This window comes from Euleptes europaea, chromosome 1, assembly GCF_029931775.1.
Source record: "Euleptes europaea isolate rEulEur1 chromosome 1, rEulEur1.hap1, whole genome shotgun sequence".
In the NCBI taxonomy this organism is placed as follows: domain Eukaryota; kingdom Metazoa; phylum Chordata; class Lepidosauria; order Squamata; family Sphaerodactylidae; genus Euleptes; species Euleptes europaea.
Window position 1 is genome coordinate 74,910,318 of NC_079312.1, and position 18,601 is coordinate 74,928,918.

Consider the following 18,601-nt stretch of genomic DNA (forward strand, 5'->3'; position numbering starts at 1 on the left):
TTAAGCTGCGCAGCCAGTCAAAAGCCCTGCCGGAAAAAGCCAAACCTAGCCCCGCCCACTTTTAAAGCGCTTGGCAGGTGCCAGGAAAGGTGTCAGTGGGCACCATGGCTCCCAAAGGCACCACATTGGGAACCACTCTCCTACATAATCAGGGCATTAAATATGTCATATACTTCATGCATTTCCATACTCTCCCATTCTTAAAAATTGCTGGTGGGGGAGGGGGGGATGCATGTTGGTCTCCTGATGAGTTCTGCACGTGGAATAGCAGTCATTGCTAGCTCTTGGTCCTGTGAAACCCCAGATGGGGATTTGTGGTTGAGCACGCTTCTATTAATCTGTGATTTCATCTCCTCGCAACTCTCATTCCCGATATTGAAAGGTTGAATAACTGTCCTACTTCAGGCTCTGCCAGGGACCTGGAAGAAAGCACATTACAGTCACCCTAGCAGAGGTTCTCTTGTTTTGTAGACATGTACGTTTAGTGGTTTTCTCAAATCTGACTAATTAACCCAGAGGTACAACTGGAGGTAAAAGTAGGGACACCCTGCATTTGGCTGCATGGTGTTTCTAGTGGGTTCTAGTATGTTCTGGATCATTCCGTTTGTGGAAAGGATGGTGGATATAAAATGCAGCAGTGGATCATTCCTGCTATGAGTAAAGACCATCCTGGTATTTGCTCACCTGTGTGACCTGCTCACTACAATACTATGCTGGGTGATAAATATGCCACTTCTTTCTCTTTCCCAAGTCTTAAACCATCAAGTGCTGGCATCTAGAGTAACTTATTTGTAACCATTGTCATAGCCATTTTGAAAACACTGCATTTTCTTCTTCCCCTTACCCAGCCTAGGTTTGGTCTTGCCACCCTACAGCACATACTACATTCAAGCAAATCTCAGTGACCAGATTCTCCAGGTGAAGTGTAAGTAGGCATTTCCTTTTCCTGTTGACCTTTCACATGCCCTTTGACCCTGAACCCACCAGCTAGCCTAAGGATGACTAAGAGGAGAAAATTAAAGCCAAACTTGTGCTATGGAAGCTAGTGTTTTTTTAAAGTGTATGGAATGAAGGGGGGAAAAACCCAACACAGAGAAGAAAGAAGGTCTCTGTTTATTCCTGGAAGAATAATGCAGGCTCCCCAGGGATGTGAATATTCCCCATGATACTTTGCATAAAACAAAATAAGTTAAACCTTTAAAAACTCCAGGGCAGACAAGGCTGAGTTGCTGCTTTATATGCTTTTTATGTACTAGGTGATAATTCTGTAGCAGCCAGTTAATTTGAAACCTGGGAACGTTTGCATGGTTTTCTGTTTTGTTTTGTTTTACACCATTATTATTATTGTTTTGTTTAAATTTGGGTTTTTTTCTTAACTAATTTACAATTAATCTGTGTACTTGTGTGTTAGCCTACCCTTGTGTGTGATCCTGGGCCCCTGCTCTCTCATCACAGGGTGTGAGGGTCTTCCAACGAAGTCCCTCAGAACCTGAGCTGAGTGAATCTGATTGCCCTCTCTTTTTCTTCCTGGGTTTATCCCTCTGTCTTTGTAATCTATCTCATCTTTCTCTCTTTCTCTCTCTCTCTCTCCCCCTCTCCAAGTCACCTTACCTTTTCCAAGTCCTCTACTCAAAGATTTACTCAAAAATTTCTTCCTGAGAGAATTCCTACCCAATATTTAGTTGGCAGATCATATGACAGTGATTCATTGTTAACATTAACTTGTGCCAGTTTCTTCCAAAGTATTCAAATTAGGTAGCCCTGATCTGGTATCTGTGTGTTCACTGTTATATAAATAGGCTTCAGCTTGTCTACAGTAAGAAATTGACATTTTTTTATAAAAAAATCCCGAGGTAGAAAAATGTTTTGACAACCAAGTAGAAATATAAGGGAACCACTGCTGCAGACACCAGACGTGCTGCCTGAGGCAGACTATAAAATGTCACCTCCCTCTGTGCTGCTTCCTTTCCCTCTCCCAAGTTCTCAGGCACCCCCCTACATGCATGCGCTCCACCCCTGCCTCTGTCCAGGAGCTGGAGCAGTAATCCTGCCATTTATTATGGTTGCTTATGCAATCAACAAGAGGTGGGTTGACTCAATAAAGGAAGCCACAGCCCTCAATTTGCAAGACCTGAGCAAGGCTGTCAAAGATAGGAGGACATTTTAGAGGACATTGATTCATAGGGTCGCCATGAGTCGGAAGCGACTTGACAGCACTTAACACACACACATAACACATGCAATCAAAATGATAGTCCCACTTTCACAAGAGGACATCTCATAAGAGTTTGGAAAACCCTTTAGGACATGCTTGGATAGCGGTGCTGTTTTTATCAAGGACAGATTAACTCTGACAACTCCCAGCAGAGGAAGAGGCAATAGGCAACAGGAGGACAGGACACTGTCAGTCTCCCCTCCCCAATACCACCTGAGATAGCTGCCTCAGCTTGCCTAATGACAGAGCAAGCCCTGTCCTCCAAGTCACTGAGTTGGTCGCCATGTCTCACTGAAGGAAATCCACAACAAAGATCAGCTTAGATTCTGGAATTTCCACTCAAAATGGCTTAACTCCTAGAGTGCTCTCTAAATGTATTCAAATATTAAAAAGAGCACATAGTACAGTCCTCACAGATTGCTTGTTTTAAAGTGCACCAGCTCAGTTCACAAAGAAGTCCGCCTTGTTACGGAGAAAGATTCTAGCATAGTCTTCTCCTCAGCGTGCTAGATTGTCATGTACTTTTGTGATGACAAGTTCTTTCAAACAAATGAATTGCCAACCTATATATTTCTGAGGTGAAATAGTCCTCTAATAGATGACTGTACCAGGAAATTTTGATCAGATGAGATTTTATGTGTGTTCCACTGCCAATTATTTTCTCACTGTGGCTCTCTCTACTTATGAAGCAATACCATATTATCTCAGTAAGACAGCATCTTCCATAAGCACCTAGAACACAGGAAAGTCATTCTCCCAGAAAGTTCCTTATGAGATCCGATTCAGCTGAGCATATTTGGCTTTAAGCCCAGAAGTTCCATGTTCACCTTCAAAGATGGCTTCTGTGAGAGATACATTATTTATGAAGGCAACAACCTGGGGGCCATACTTCTGAATTCTAAGAAGTATTCTAAGAGGCAGGTTAGTAGCTACTCCGCCACAGTTACCTAATTCACATTCAGATTCGTAATGCTCAGTAAAGCAGCTGAAGAGAGAGGCTGTGCAGCTCTGCCAACACTGGAACCAGACCACGATGGTACCCATATTATTTATGGCATTCTGGAGAAGTGCCACTCAAAGCTTTATGTCTGGGTGTAGACGCTTTTCAGTTTCCATTTCCAGCTGCACAACAGCAGATCCTCACCTAGCAGAATCTAGAGTTGGTACACTGGTTCCCTGCATGTCTATTCAATTTAATATGCACCTGTGAGGTTTTCCTCCTCAGACATGGCTGTTACCATTAGGCAGCACTCCAAGGCCTGCTGCTTCCAGAGCTACTTCGATGAAATCTACTTCAGCTATTCCTATTCAGAAGCTCATCCACATGATGTTAGGAGGCATTTTTTAAAAATTGGTTATGCCCCACAGAATGTTTGTGGCTTTCCCATGCAACAGTATAAAGAGGGGCGAAAACTAATCTTTTATTTGACTTTGGTTTGTCTGCAAAAGAAAACCCAGGGTTAAACAATAAAATATCCAGCCGAGCCTTCTCTCCTAGGAGGGCTGTTTCTAAGGTTCCTCCACACCTTAGATCTTCATGCTAAATATAGACATCCCTGCACCTTATATACACCACATTTTGGTAGGCTGACAGTCCTGTGACCGTGAGTGTGTAAAAATTCATAGTGAGATGCTTTGGTCTCTTACACCCTAGCCCTCTCCTCTCCTTGGTCCCTTTGTTTCCTCTCCTTCTGTCTCTATCTCTGTGTATGTCTTTGGTTAATCTTGAATTTTGCATGGTCTGCTAACTCAGTAAGAACATTTCTATATCAAGACTGTTGCAAACTGTTTGCTACTGAATTTTATTTTTTATGTTGGTTATATAATATATATCTATATATCTAGTTATAGCTATACATTTTTTATTATTTTATTACTGTGGCTTTTTCTTGGTACTTTTATTACTCTTCTTTCGTTTTCTTTTTCATGTCGTTTTTTGCAAGAGGTTTCCTTTTGGTATGATTATGATACACAATATTTTTATTCAAACAGCAATTGAATAAAATATTGTTTGTACCCCCTTCCCCTTTCCACCCAACCCCCCTTTTTTTTGTTTTCTGTTTTTTGTTTGTTTTTTCTTGCTTTCTCTCTCTGATGGATTCACACAGTACCAATCAGCAAAGTGAAGGGCAAGTATTTTCAGTCTTAGACCACCACCCTTCCACCACCCTTCTCCCCAACCGTGTCCAGTACCCCCACCCCTCACTCCAAACCTTCACTGCTCCCCTTTACCACCCACCCGGCCTGCTTGCCCATTACCTTGCCCGTTTGCCACGCCTAACCTTGCAAACCACCACCAAACTGTTCCTTCCTTCCTCTCTTCCTCCACTCCTTCCCCTCAAATTCTTTCACCCTTTCTTTGAAAGCAACATGTCTTGTTATGTTCATAATAGCTTCACCACTACTGATCTCCCCACTCCTTCCCTGTGCATTGCTCAGAGACTCAGTCCGGTATCGTTAAAGAGCCAACTTCATATGGAATTGTTATGTTTGAATTCAATAAGGTTTTTTGTAGCTAGTTTAATATCCTGCTCTTCCTCTTCCCTGCAAAAAAATACCTTTCCCACCCTTTCTTCTTTTTCCCCCCGTCTCACGCCTGCCCCACAAATCTCCTTCCCCTGTCCTTGTTCCCGTGCTTTCCTTCCTCTTCAAGACAACTCAACCTGAATGGGACAGGGCTGTGCAAAGACCTTCAGACTCAGAGGTGTTTGAAAATAGAGTCCAATTTTGCTTCCAACAGAAGAAATGTTTAGGCTTCCTGAGGGGGGAGCTGCAAGCTGAAGAGCAGGAGGAGCAGGAATTGCAGACAGATCTACACTGCATGCAGCTCAATATTACTACTTCCCAAAAGGCCACACAATGAGTATTACAGCAATATTCTCTGAATTCACTGTGCTTCTCAGTGATTCCTCAGAAAGAGATGATTTATGGTGCCAAATGTTGGTACCATTTATGAAAACCTGATACGGTGCTGTTTCTATAAGAGTTCCCCACAATTTACAAGGGTGTCCCAATGATTTCAGAATCCAATTATGTTTTTCTGGTAACTTCACTGAGCAACTGGGTGGCAAATGCTTTGCATCCTCCACAGAGTGAGGACAGCATCAGTAGAACCTGGTTCTTCACAGGTTTCTGTTTTCTTCTGCTCTTGGAGGTCATGTTCTGAGAATTTGCAGAGCAGTTGCACTGCAGTTTGAACACACAATAGGATTACAGGTTCTGGGTGCCTGTCACAATGTGATTCACAGTGGGTAGCCGTGTTAGTCTGTCTGCAGTAGTAGAAAAGGGCAAGAGTCCAGTAGCACCTTAAAGACTAACACAAATATTTTCTGGTAGGGTTTGAACTTTCGTGAGCCACAGCTCACTTCTTCAGATATCAGATGTCACAATGTGGATTGGTAAAAGTGAAATTTTACAAATAGTAGCAGACTATCAGAGTCTTTGAAGTTTTCCAGAGTAAAATTCCAGGTCCTGCTGATAGATAACAGACCTCATAAATCTCTCCTGGATCAGGATCTTACCCTGATTCTGTACAGAGGCAGGTACTTCAGAATGTGGGTATGCTTTCCCACCAGTATTAGTAGTCACCAGCTTTACTAAGGATGTAAAAGATGTTCCCTTGACATCTGCTGTAACTTTTCAGCCATCTGTGACATGAAAAGAACGAGAAAAGAGATAGTAAAGACTACTTCATACCAAAAGCAACATGTTGCCCTCTGTGACAACTGAGAACATGGAGTTCTCCCACACTCACCTCCATTTCTGAAGTCCCAACCTTACCAGAAAGATAATTTCTGGGGTTGCAGGACACATGTAGTTGGGGTGGGGAAGTGAGGGGCTGAAATTGCTCCTTCTTCTATAAGCACAGTTCCATTGAGGGAAAGGGACAATTTCAATTGTTCTTGCTCCAGCCCCCCAACCCATGTAGCTGTTCCTCCATATGGGTCCTACAACCCTGGAAATGATCTTTTCACAAATCATAAGGGGCTGCTGTAATGGAGAAGAATGTGGGGAAACTCCATGTGCCTTCCATGCATGGATAATTGGATTCAAACCAGCAGCTCTCACGATTTAGGGTCTCCATGCCCAGAATCCATAGAAAATTGATTTTTAAAATGGTCTGAGATGGCAGAGCCAATGCAATCAATTAACATGAAAAGCTGGTTGACATACAGGGCATAGAAAGAGGCTTTCCTCTGGACTGAGGTCTGTTCCACACAACAGCAAACAAATCTGAAATGTTCCCATGTAACATAATGTGCTGTCCTCTTTCTTGCCATCCCCTCTTCCACAGGATACAGGTGTTCTACAGCCTATGCCACTGAATCACTATGGAGGCACAAAGATGTTCTAGCAAAAGGCATCCTTGCCCATAGAGATTACTTCAGTTCGCTAAGTGGAATTATACTTCTTAAGAAGTGTGGTATTTGGGAGGGTTGTAAAGGCAGACAGAAAAGTAAACAGATGCCAAAAATGCATAGAGAAAGAAAAGACACAAGTGAGTATTGCTGGCTGATACATTATGGCACAAGGGATTTATCAACGGAGACATGATTGCAAGCCCTAGGGTTCTGTCTGTTGTCCTCAGCCCTGTTCTATCAGCATTGAGCTGCCTGCTCCCAGTGACCCTGTAATGGCAATGCTGATGGAATAATTATTTAGTGTTTTTGTATTCCTTTCCTCTTCCTTTCATTGGCTTGTATCCAGACCCTGCCTTACAGTCCTGTTCAAAAACAACAGTCCAACCTATGGCTGTGTTCCTTGACAAAGGGCCACATGTGTTTTGCAATGCATTGTGGGAGACATTGGTTGGGAAGGAGAGACGTTTTAGTGGTCTCACAATTAGCTTCTTTGTATGGATGTATTTCAAGGGACAATTTGTAGCTAATGAAAACACACACAGCTATGGTTAGATTATTAAAAATGAGTGGGTGTCCTTCAGAGGAAAGCCTGCAACAGCTATCCTTCGATAACTTAACTCCAAGAGTGAGTCACAGAATAAAAAAATAGAGGGAACCTACTTTCACACTTGGTGGTCATGTAAAAAGATTTAAAAGTTTTGGATCAAAGTTCACTGAGAGATGCAAAATTTCTGACAATTAACTTTCCTATAGACCCCCAAACTATGATACCTCTCTCTCTCTCTATCTCTCTCTCCCTCACACACACACACTATACTACACTGATACTGCTATCTGGGGACTTGTCTCTTCATTCTGGTCCTCTGAGTGACAGCAGCCGTGAGACAGCTGAGGTCCATGTCCATCCCTTTTCATCCTTCTGCGTGATCCAGAAGAGTCAGTTAGTGCCAAATCATTCCAATAAAATATGCACCTGGAAAGGGCAGTGAAAATCAGAAGGCTGTGACAGAGATGGTACCATCAACAGGTCACCACTAAAGGAGTGATGCCACAGAGATTGTCCCTTTGGTTCATCCATTAGGGATATCCAGTAGGTATGTTTATGGGACTCTTGTAGTTACTATATTTATTGTCAATACTTACTTAAATTCTGATAGGTATTCAGCCTCTGAGTATGTATGCCTAGGAAGGATTTGTCCTATCTTACTTTATTATTTATGTGTACCAGTGGACACTTATCCAGTCAGAGGAGGTTATGCTTGATATTGGTAGCATTTATCTTGCACCCAAGTGAGGGTAGGGTGTTATTGTTCCTTTATAGTTACTGTTATTTGACACAATAAAGCTCTGCTGATTTTTGATCCTTGCTCAGTAGAGTGTTCTATGCCCTAGAGTTTTTTGTAGTTAAGCTGTTAATTTAGAGTAAATTCTGGTGTGCAATTAATTCTCTGTGCTCTTAATAGCTGGTACTGTCCTGCTGCCAAGTGTAGAGTGTTAATTAATTATTGCTAACTGCTGCTGTGCTATGGGGATTGTGTTTAGAGCTCAGATATGCCTGGCAGAAGCTAATGTTTGCAGACCAGCAGTGTGGGGGAGAGTTAGGGTTATCGTCTACTCTATCAGTTCCATACAGGGGAGAGGGATATATGGTGGGGTACATATCCTCTGTATGCCATCCCAGTGTACACTGGAGTAAACACAAGTTTCAGCACACATACAAGCTCTTGTTTTCTGTACTGAATGAGGGGAGGCCTATCTCAGACTGCCACTGCCCAAAGTGGAGTGGTCCATATCATATTCAGAGTAGGGAAGGATGGCTGTTGTAATGCTTTGAGACCACTATGAGCCAGAAGGCAGCTGCTGTACCCTCTACAATGCATTGCATGTTACGACTATCTGATGGGTAAGTCTTTGGTTGGACTGTCTTCATAAAGGACCCTGGTTTGGCCATGTTGATGCCTGAAAAATAATTTTTATTACAAAATATTGTTTAAGTAATTCTCTTTCCGTATGAGCAAAGCATGTGATTTCTTTTCTTTGTTAATATCGTAATAAGAGAGAGATACCCATATTACCTACCAAACATACATACATATATATATATATAAATATAAATATGAGCATATATATGTGTGTGTGAATACAAGTGTATAGCCGATAGCAGTACATATGCCATCAATCGAATATATTTAATTTCATACTGTAGCGTTTAAAAAAACCAAAATCCTCCAAATGTTGGCAACATATTGGCTATAACTTTCCTTCTTGTACAATGCTAGTTACCAAAGAATCTTCTCTCCTTTCTCTCTTGTTAAAATTAATGTTTTGCCTCTTTTGTCAATTCCTATGTGTCTTTTTTTCTTTCTCTCTTTCTCCCCTTCTCCTTCTTCTCTCTTCCCCCTTCTTTTCTTTTTTCTTCTGTCATCTTCTGAGACTGAAGCCTCCTTCCCTCATTTCAAACCCCTGCCGGATAACGTTACCTTTCTGTTACAGATTTTGAATACCTGCTGCCAAACAGCTTTGAGTCCGAGGGACATGTATTCATTGCTCCAAGGTAGCTTTGCGTGTGAGCTTGCCTGAGGTGTCCATTCAACCACTCTCCCCCCAACACTGACCCTGGGACTGATTCAGCTCCCCTTTTCATCCCCACTTCTTACCCTTCCACACCTTTAAATATTCTATTTCATCACCCCCACCTCTCTTAGAACTGACACCCCCTCATTGTGCCGAAGTCTTGACCATTTTTCCTCTTCTTGTGTCTGTCGTATGCCTGTGTGCCACTCTGAGACTACGGCTGCCACCTGCACCTTGTTGAAACATCATTGTGGTTGGCAGCATACGTCCCACCTTCTGTTCACACCACCTTACATAAGAAGAGTATATATGTATGCCTGCATATGAGATGTATATGTACACATACATATATAGGTATAGTTTCTGAAAATCCTCACAAAACAAAGACAACCATATTTGGATCGTGCTGGGATTATGCCCTCGTGTTAGTTAAATCTGAAAACTGTATCATACACAAATTTTGTCCAAGTTTTAAAATAAACATTTAGAAGGCAAGTGTATCATTCACAGTCCTACCAACATACCCTGTTAAGCAATAATTTCCAACAAAAGAGTTGTTTGCTGTGAATATACCATTATTTATCTTGGGTGACTGGGTGCTTTTATCTGAGCCCTGATTAAACGGCCTACTAATTTTTAAAGATCAACATGACATTTTGCCTTTAAAGAAAAAAGAAATGTCTCATTTTTACTGATATTTTGGATTCCTGAGTCACACATACCTAATGATTAGCAAACACTGTTAGTACAAATTACACCCTGCACTGGTTTTATTAGTGAAAATATAACCAACTTCTAACAATCACCTGAACCATTGTTCTAAATTAAAAATAATAATAATATGTGTTAGCAGTGATAAGGGTACTGGGTTGTACAGAAATTACTTTAAAATATAAGAGGTTCAAAAGAGATAACATTTCTATGAATCTTTTGACTTGCCATTTAATATTCAGTCATGAGACACTATTCCATTTAGGTATAGGAGAGATCACAAAAGCTGCTTTTATAAACCTTATTCTTTCAAAGTCAATTCTTTAAAATTCTGCAGTATGGTGTTTATTTTGAGGCTTATTAACAATATTAATTAATATCTGCTAAGTTCTATACACCAATACTACATTTGGTATCTGGGGAAAATTCAGAGATCAACGCATTATGAAAGGCATAAGAACATAAGAAAAGGCCTGCTGGATCAGACCAAGGCCCATCAAGTCCAGCAGTCTGTTCACACAGTGGCCAACCAGGCACAGTAGGATTTACTGGGCCCTTTCTCCTTTAACTGAAGGCAAGAAAATTTAAGTGAATTTCTGTACTTCACATGAACCTGATAACTTTCCACAAATGCAACTTTTCACAGATTATAACTCTATCAGAGTGCAGGTGGGGATTTCTGTCTTTCCCTCTTACAAGATTGGTAGTCTAAGGTTCGTGTATGATACACTTTTTTACAACCTCATATCTTGTACTATTTATCTAGTATAAGCAGTGAACACTAAAAATAATAGCTTTAGTAACTGCATTATACAACAAACATTTACCTTTGGCTTTTTTGCTAAAAGCAACTATCCATTATATACATGTATGACATAAACAAAGAGGTTGGTATATCCAATAAATATCTAAATCAGTGCACAAAATCTTAATAGTTTAAAATGTAAACAGGACACCCATAGTAAAGAAATGTGCTATATTTTTGTGAGGCCTATTTATAACATCAAAGAAATATTTAAACCATTTTCCCCTTGGAAATGGCCCTTAAACCCTAGTGCCTAATCAAGTTGGTTGCTAAGTCAGAACAAATAGATCTCTGTGCCACCAAGCTGTAATGCATTGGGTCATGTGATAGCTCTTTAGTTCCAGCTGCACCATCTGTTAGCCCTTCAGCACCAACAAGACCAGACAATATACTAATGAGACTGTATGATATCTCATCAATACTAATATGGCCAATAGCCCATGGTAATTTTCAGAAACCATATATCACTAATGATCTATTTGTGGGTGTGCAAGCACATATATCTGTACACATTTGTGTAGATATATAGGTGGATACAGTGTTGTGTACATATAGGTCTTTAATCCACAAAATGATGTGGGTACGCAGGATGTTTTCGACCCACATAAGAAGACTTGCAATGTATTAATTGAAAGTGGTTAGAAGTAGAATAGATTTGCCTGTTAGCTACCTCCACTAGGATATGATTACAAATATTTACAGATACTCTACTGAAAATCTTATCCAGACTCTTCACATAAACATGTTCTAAGATTGCTTAACAGCACAGATTCAAGGAGGAAAGTGGGGCATTTGAGACAGACAGGTGATGGCAATGGGTTCTTAATCTTGTTCATAATAATAATCTGTCCATAGCAAACATGGGGTGTAAGTGGAGTGTACTGTATGCCTATACATCTACACTGCTGATTTTTCTCATTAGACACAAAAACATCATGTCCCTTAAAGAGTTTGTTCTGAGTCTGACCTAAGTAAGTAGTCCAATATACATTAGTGAAACTAATACACAGTGTCATTTAACAATTCATAATGCATTGAACCCAACCAGTTTTAAACAAAGCAAGGATCTTTGCTGCCTTCCCCTTCCTGGTGCAGCCCCTACACACCCCAGGAAGCTATTGCTGAGGGTCAACAGACTGTTGCAATCCCTATGATTGGAATTTAATTTTCCTTGGCTTTGACCAATTTGTGGACTGTAGTTATATCACTCATTATTAGCTGGCAAGAAATTGCTGATGTGCTGTCCAGAACACTGTAGCTGATATCACAATGATATAAGAATATAACTATGAACCCAGTGTATGCAGCTTTCTGGGAAAGGCAAGCCTTACAAAATATGTACCTTGGCATGGCAACCCTTCCCCTCCTTGGAAGAACAAGTTATAATAGGGAGGAGACTGGACTTTATTTACCCACTTCATAAGACTTCTTTTCATCTCCATCTTCTTCTTTAAGCTGCTTTTCCCCTCCACCTGTGCTATGACACATTGGCCAGCTAATCAATGCTGTGTGTAGTCCTCCAAAAAGGTGGAAAGTGTTCCGTAAATTATTTAATATTTAGCCAATCGGTACTATGCCTTCTGTTGCAAGCAGGAAAAACAGAGTCCTCTAGAGTTTGATCCAGGCCAAAAAAAAAAAAACCACAACCCCCCAAAAAACAGATGTATGTATGCACCCTACACCTCTCATCCTGTTTTAAAAGTTGTAGAAAAGCTAGACCCCTGCAGCCCTAAGGCTTCATTGTTCTTGATTCCTTCAGGAAAATTCAGTCTTCTCCCATAGCATTTTCATACTACCCCTTTTCTCTCTCACTGGAGTATTCTGTTCTGCAACCATTATTACTAATAGGAATTCTCCAAGACTGCAGGGCTTCTTTAATGATTTACTACAGGTGATTAATGGTCCAAAATGGGTTTACAACTGTGCACATTTAATCGATTTTGTATGCCCTTTACAAATGTTGAACAGAGCTAGACAAACTCTTACTTAATTCAGGCCCAGCTAAATATTGAAAGATCCAGATCCTGTCAACACAGCATAGCCATGCTTAGCTTCAAGGTTTTGCCAGGACAGCTATTTGATCAGAATTATGACCAAGTCCTTCAATAATGATCATTTTCAAGCTTCGTCCTGAATGAGTAATTAACTCCCAAGAAGGGGTATTGTGCAATACCACCACTATATGGGGAGAATGCTGACACTCCAGATGTTCAGATGTCCCATCATAAAGAAACCTTGCCATCTGCTGTTTTTGATGTAGCATTTTCCTACTATCACTTCATAGATTTTTTTTTTATTTGTTTGCTATAGCCAACTGCAAGAACCCCCGGAGGCCTCTGAAACATCAATAATCTGTGCTTAGCAAACTCATTAACTCCCTTTTTCAGCATCAGGAAGTCCAATGCGGCATTGAAAAGATTTAAGAAAATCAGCCTCTAAACTAATGTGTGCCTTTACACTTCAGTCTTAAGAGGCAGTGATGAATGGGATCGCTCGCGCTCTCCTTGCTCGTTCTCTTCCCCACTCCCCTTCCTGGATATTAGCTACTGGCAATGCAGAGCCAGTAAATCTGCAATGGTCGCAACAACTTTACAGCTGCAACTAATGGAAAACCCTCCAAACGAAGACGTAAGATGGCATAGTCCCAGGCATAGATCTGTTGTTTGCAGCAAGATCTATGGAACAATTCACCATCCTTCATATATGTACATGCTCACAGAAGCACAATTTTACACGCATATAATACAGCCCATTAGAAAAGGTGAGATCTATAAGAGCATCCTCTGAACTCTTGTCATCTGGATTATTTTTGTATGAGACATAATGCAAGTCTCTTCTGAATGTACCTGTCTTTCTGCACTCTAGAGACAGCACCTATCTATCTATATGAAGGATACAGATATGTCTAGAGTTTGTATGTGTAAGTGTGTGTAGCAGTATTTCCCTTGCATAACTGTGGGACAAAGCATGGCTGGCCATCTTGTTCTCTTATTGCTAGAGAGCACTGTGGAATATTGATTTATTCTACAAATGAGACAACTCCTCGGTGTTTTCTTTCCAGCCTTCCCTTTTCCACTCCCTCCTATTCTGTCCCTCACTCCCCCTGAGTTGAGTTTTAGGGAGGAAGCGTTTTGAAATTGAACAGAATACAAAAGGAAGTCAGCTGGCCCACCACAGCTTTTGCAAACCGAGGGAGTGGCACTCATTTTAATGACTTGATTTACTTTGGCCAGAGCCAGTGAAGAGATCATATTTGGCAAAGAGAGCATATGGTGAGTTGAGCACTAGGTGACTACAAACATGCATTGGTTAGAACTCACACTACATTGTTTGGGGAGGGGAGACAAAAATGCTATGATAAAACTAAGTAGGGTAGGCAGGTCGAGCTCCTCTTGCCCCTCCCTATCAGGTAGGTAAGTACCTGAGCGTCCTTTTATAGGAGGAGGATGCATGTATACGATGTCCCAGGCCTGAGATCAATGGAAAAACCATACAAGAACTAGGGCAGACTTGCCTCCAGTGCCTTTCAGCCACAGTCACCAAGTGCTTAACCTGCTGTTTTCTCTGTTTCTGCCTGCTCACTTCACCGGTGCTCCTGTGTATATGACAGTATGCAATTGGGACTGATGCTGTTGCTACTCCATGAAACCTGTCAGCATTACTGGATTACAGTGCACTCCACTTATACCTGCATAATCCACACAACTTTTTAAGGGTGGAACTACATGTTTCAAGGCAATCATGGAGCTCACAGTCCCATTTTTGCCTCATAATGCTAATGAGAGGTTAGGGAGGTTAGGGGTGGTTTGGGACATTAAAACAGCCCTGGAGCAAACTAAGCTAAGTAATGTTTGTGATGCTTCGGCAATGATCACAACTACACCTGTGGTTGTTGCTGCTGCTGCCTGGCTCCAAACAGCTGCTCCTGCAGTGCTGCTAACACTAGAGGGGTGGCTTGGCTCAACTTGCTTCTGGTTGCCTGTGGCCCCCAGGGCAACAGTTCATTAGGAACTTCCTGTTTGACTGAAAGGTCAGTCCATCCCAGAGGGGAGGCATTGGCATGGGAGAATCATTAAGAGTGGTGGTGCGCCATTTTTCCTTCACCTGCAGATTCTCCTTCACAACCCTCTGTTTATCCTGCCTTTTTATAGCCAGCCCCAAGGACAGAAATAAACCTGGGAAAGGGGCATGAAGAGGCATCGTGGTGGAGGATAGGCAGGGGAAGGGTTAAGTGCTCTCCCTCCCATTGATTCTCTCCTGCGAATGCCCCCTGCCCTTACATTACCATTAACCAGCAAACAAAGGTTCCAGAAACATGTGTTTGTCAAGGTATTGTTCCATCCTAATCTATTCACAACCTGTGTTAAAATGGCACTGGCTTAGCTGATAATGTCAACTGCTTTCTTTGCAGATGACTGATCAGTTTGTCAACTGTTATCCTCCTCACTCTGTTCTTTAGTGTGATAAGTAAAAAAAACAATTATATGCACACATATACAGAGGGGTTTGGTGACACTGTTAAAGTACTGGCTACCCTGGGGAGCTTTTCGATACTGAGGAAGGAATCTTATATTGGTTGTTCAAAAGATAGTCTGGCAACAGAATTGATTGGAATGGTCTTAATGAGGGAAGATTTATGTCTGCATAGACTGGCCTGTTGTATAAGTGGCCTGTGTAGTGTATACATCTGTAAACAGCAATGGCTTATGCTCTTTGTTGCCTTCTATTTTATTTGGGAGTATATTCACTTTTTAGAGAGAACCTAAGAAATGCAAGCCAGAGATCATTTCATTTAGTAGACAGTAATGGGTATTATTCCCAGAGACATCAAAAATCCATTCTTGTATGAGTTCAGGTTTGTAACAATTTAATACCTGTATCCCAGATGCCTAATTTGCATTTGTTTGTAATGGAAACCAATGTGGTATGAATGCCATCAAACATCATTAGCCAGCTTTGTACGCTAATAATAGGGATAAATATTTTATCCTGCTCTGTGTTGTACAATAGAGTGTCCAGGGCCAGACGGGTCGTTTAACTTACAGGGAATTTTCTTGGGGGCCAATGCCCTAGAGGGCTGCTGTTGCCCAAGAGTAAGCATAATCAGGCTCCAGCAACTCTGCCAGTGCCTCAACAACCACTCGGCTCAGACGCTACACCAGCAATGGCATTTGGTGTCAGCTCACAAATCGTTTCCTCCAGCACAGCAGCCAGTTTGGAAGGGAAGGCAATGGATGAGCCAGTGCCCATTGTCGGCCCCACGGAACTGAGGGGCACTGCAGCGCTGGCTTGTAGCTGCACTAGAGCCACTCAACTTGGCTTGCTCCAGGGATATTTTCACTTCCCAGGTCACTCCTGGGACTGCCCTCCAGTTCTCCCTCTAGAGAGACCAGATTTATAGGGGGAACATAGACTTTAGTAATATACTCTTTGCATCTTAATCCTACAACTGAGGGACCTGTAGGGCCCATTTTTCTAAAATGACCTAAGGAAGAAGGCTTAAAGGAAGTTGTAGCAAAGAGGATAAGGCAGATTAAAAGAAAATATATTATTTTAGATCTTCAGAGCCAATATTGTTGGGACCCCATGACTGCTTTCCAAAACTGCTTGATAAAATGTATTTAATAGACTGCAACAATATAGACGGATAAAACCTTCAAATAACCATGTCCACTAGATTGACTTCTTCCAGGAACTTTTATGCCTCATCTAGGTGGCATGACTTTTAAAAAGCACAGGACTGCTGTCCCAGAAAGCATTGACTCTTCAAGGTTGCCACAATCATAACGTAGACATTTCTGTTGGGTACCCTTAACTCAAGAATTCCCTGAGTTTTCCATATTTTCAGCACCCAGATATAATATCCTCAAGTAAAATGTACTTACTCTGCACGCTAAGTTGCGGTTTTTCTTCTGTTAACTTATTCCCTTGGCAAGATTGCCCTTTTTCTAGTGTAAATTTGAAAATAGAACAGTTGTTCTAAAAATAGTAATGGGGCTATACAGGCTAAACTAGAAGTCAGAGGAAAGGATGATACTCAAAGAGCTTGAAAAGAGGAAGATCTGCTTTTGTCACTGATCTTTCCATGCCCTAGAGTTTAAAAGCTACATATATTCAGCAGAGAGAAGTGGCAGTACTATTGCACTGATCCAAAATAATGTAGTTTCACAGTGCTGGTGCTATGTCCCAGATGATATTAGGAGCTCTCTCAGGTGGTACTTGATGGCATCAGTGAATAACAGGAGTGACTGCCACAAATTTTTATATGACCATTACGTTCCTCAAGACTGCCTGCCATTCCTATGCAAACTGGTTCCATGTTATATTATAGTCTTCTGCAGTGTAAGAAAGCCAAATATTTTTTTTAAAAAAAAGAACATGGCCAAACCATACCCTTTGACCACTTTGATTCCTAATAGGCCCCAGTCACACTGAAAAGCCTATTGGTATGTTCTATTTAGATACCTGTTTTGACTGACTCCTTCCTCACAGTTAACATCTAAACAAATAACTGACAAATGCATACAAGTAATGACACCCCATAGTGCACAACAGGGCCCTGCACAGATAGGCATCAAGCTGGAAATGCTTTCCCTGAACTTAGCGGGTAGGGATGAATATGAATAAGCACAACATACTTACCATACCCCTTATTCCATAAATATATACACATACTATTGAACAAGTGCTGTAGTGCACAATAACATGTCTAGGAAACTACCTCACCCACGTTGCGCACAAAGTCATGATTATACCAGTTCTGAGAGGGGGGAAAAACTGACAGTAACTTTTTCATCCTTCCACACTACAAATCTTTTCACCCTAATCCCAGAGAATATTGCAAAGCCCTCAACCTGTCGGATAACAACACCGAATTCCTGGAAAACTTTATCGCCCTCATGGAAAAGGTGACGCCCGACTCTGAGCAATGTAAGTACTCCAGGGGCATGCAGTGGATGCACAACCTCATCTCAAGAAAGACTCAGCATTAGGTGGGGTGAGAGAACTAAAGAATGGCTGCTGCTTGAAATAAGTGTAGTAATGTGTTTGGTTGCTAAAATTCATGGTGGTGGACATAACATGCCCTGTGGCTAAATTTGTTTTTGCACAGGCTCCCATTTCAAAGGATGGTTGTTACCTTGATATTGTGAAAGGTGGATATTAATTATCAGTGATACCCATCAAGATTTATCAGTCCAGTCATTTGATAATGCTGTTCACCAAGCACAAATGTGGCTTAAAGTATCCAAGTTTGTCCAGCCTAAGTCTGGTTTGAATCACATCATACGGTGCTGTTGATCCTCAGTTCTAGCTGTGCTGATGGTATTTTTCACAAAAGCAGCTCATAAATACAGCAGCTTTTTCGTGAGAGAAAAGGCCCCATACCAAGGCAAACACTTCTCCTTAGTCACAGAAAAATCCATGAGATCATGCTTCAGATTTAAAAATTGGCTGATATTAAGCATTCATTAAAACTTTAGGAATTCACTCCCATTCAGAAATTAACTAAGAAGGATGTGGAAAATGCCTTCCTTGAGAATTTTGGAAGCAAATCTAGGCTTGCCATTTGTCAGGTATACTTGAGTTGTTAAGGTATCCTTCCTGAGGAGACAGTTTGAGCCACATGATCTAGAGGCCAATCCTCTCTTTATTTTTAAAAAATACAATTTTGAGGCATCTGTCACAGTCAAATGTGAATAAGAAAGAACTCCTAAGCAATCCACTGCTTATACAAATGACAAAAACATATTCTTTTAACATGTCCTCATTGTACTAAACCCTTATCAGTGGCATTACATCACTGCATAGACCAAGTGAGGTTGCAGGAAAGCCTGGAGCTGCTACTGATATATAGGGTAAGCAAGTAGGAGGGGAAGGCTATTCCCCAACCATGCAGTGGTAGTACTAAGAGAGATGCTCTAGGTATTGCCAGAC

At 41.3% G+C, this 18,601-nt stretch overlaps 1 protein-coding gene across 1 annotated transcript in view; it reads left to right on the top strand.

Annotated features, from left to right (window-relative positions):
* CACNA2D2 (calcium voltage-gated channel auxiliary subunit alpha2delta 2) overlaps positions 1-18,601 on the top strand; it is a 720,324-nt gene that overhangs the window by 678,918 nt on the left and 22,805 nt on the right. Inside the window, exons 22-25 of the mRNA XM_056867097.1 lie at positions 849-925; positions 4,324-4,344; positions 9,070-9,130; positions 17,499-17,596. Coding sequence (XP_056723075.1) covers positions 849-925; positions 4,324-4,344; positions 9,070-9,130; positions 17,499-17,596 — 257 coding nt within the window. The remainder of the gene's footprint in view (positions 1-848; positions 926-4,323; positions 4,345-9,069; positions 9,131-17,498; positions 17,597-18,601) is intronic.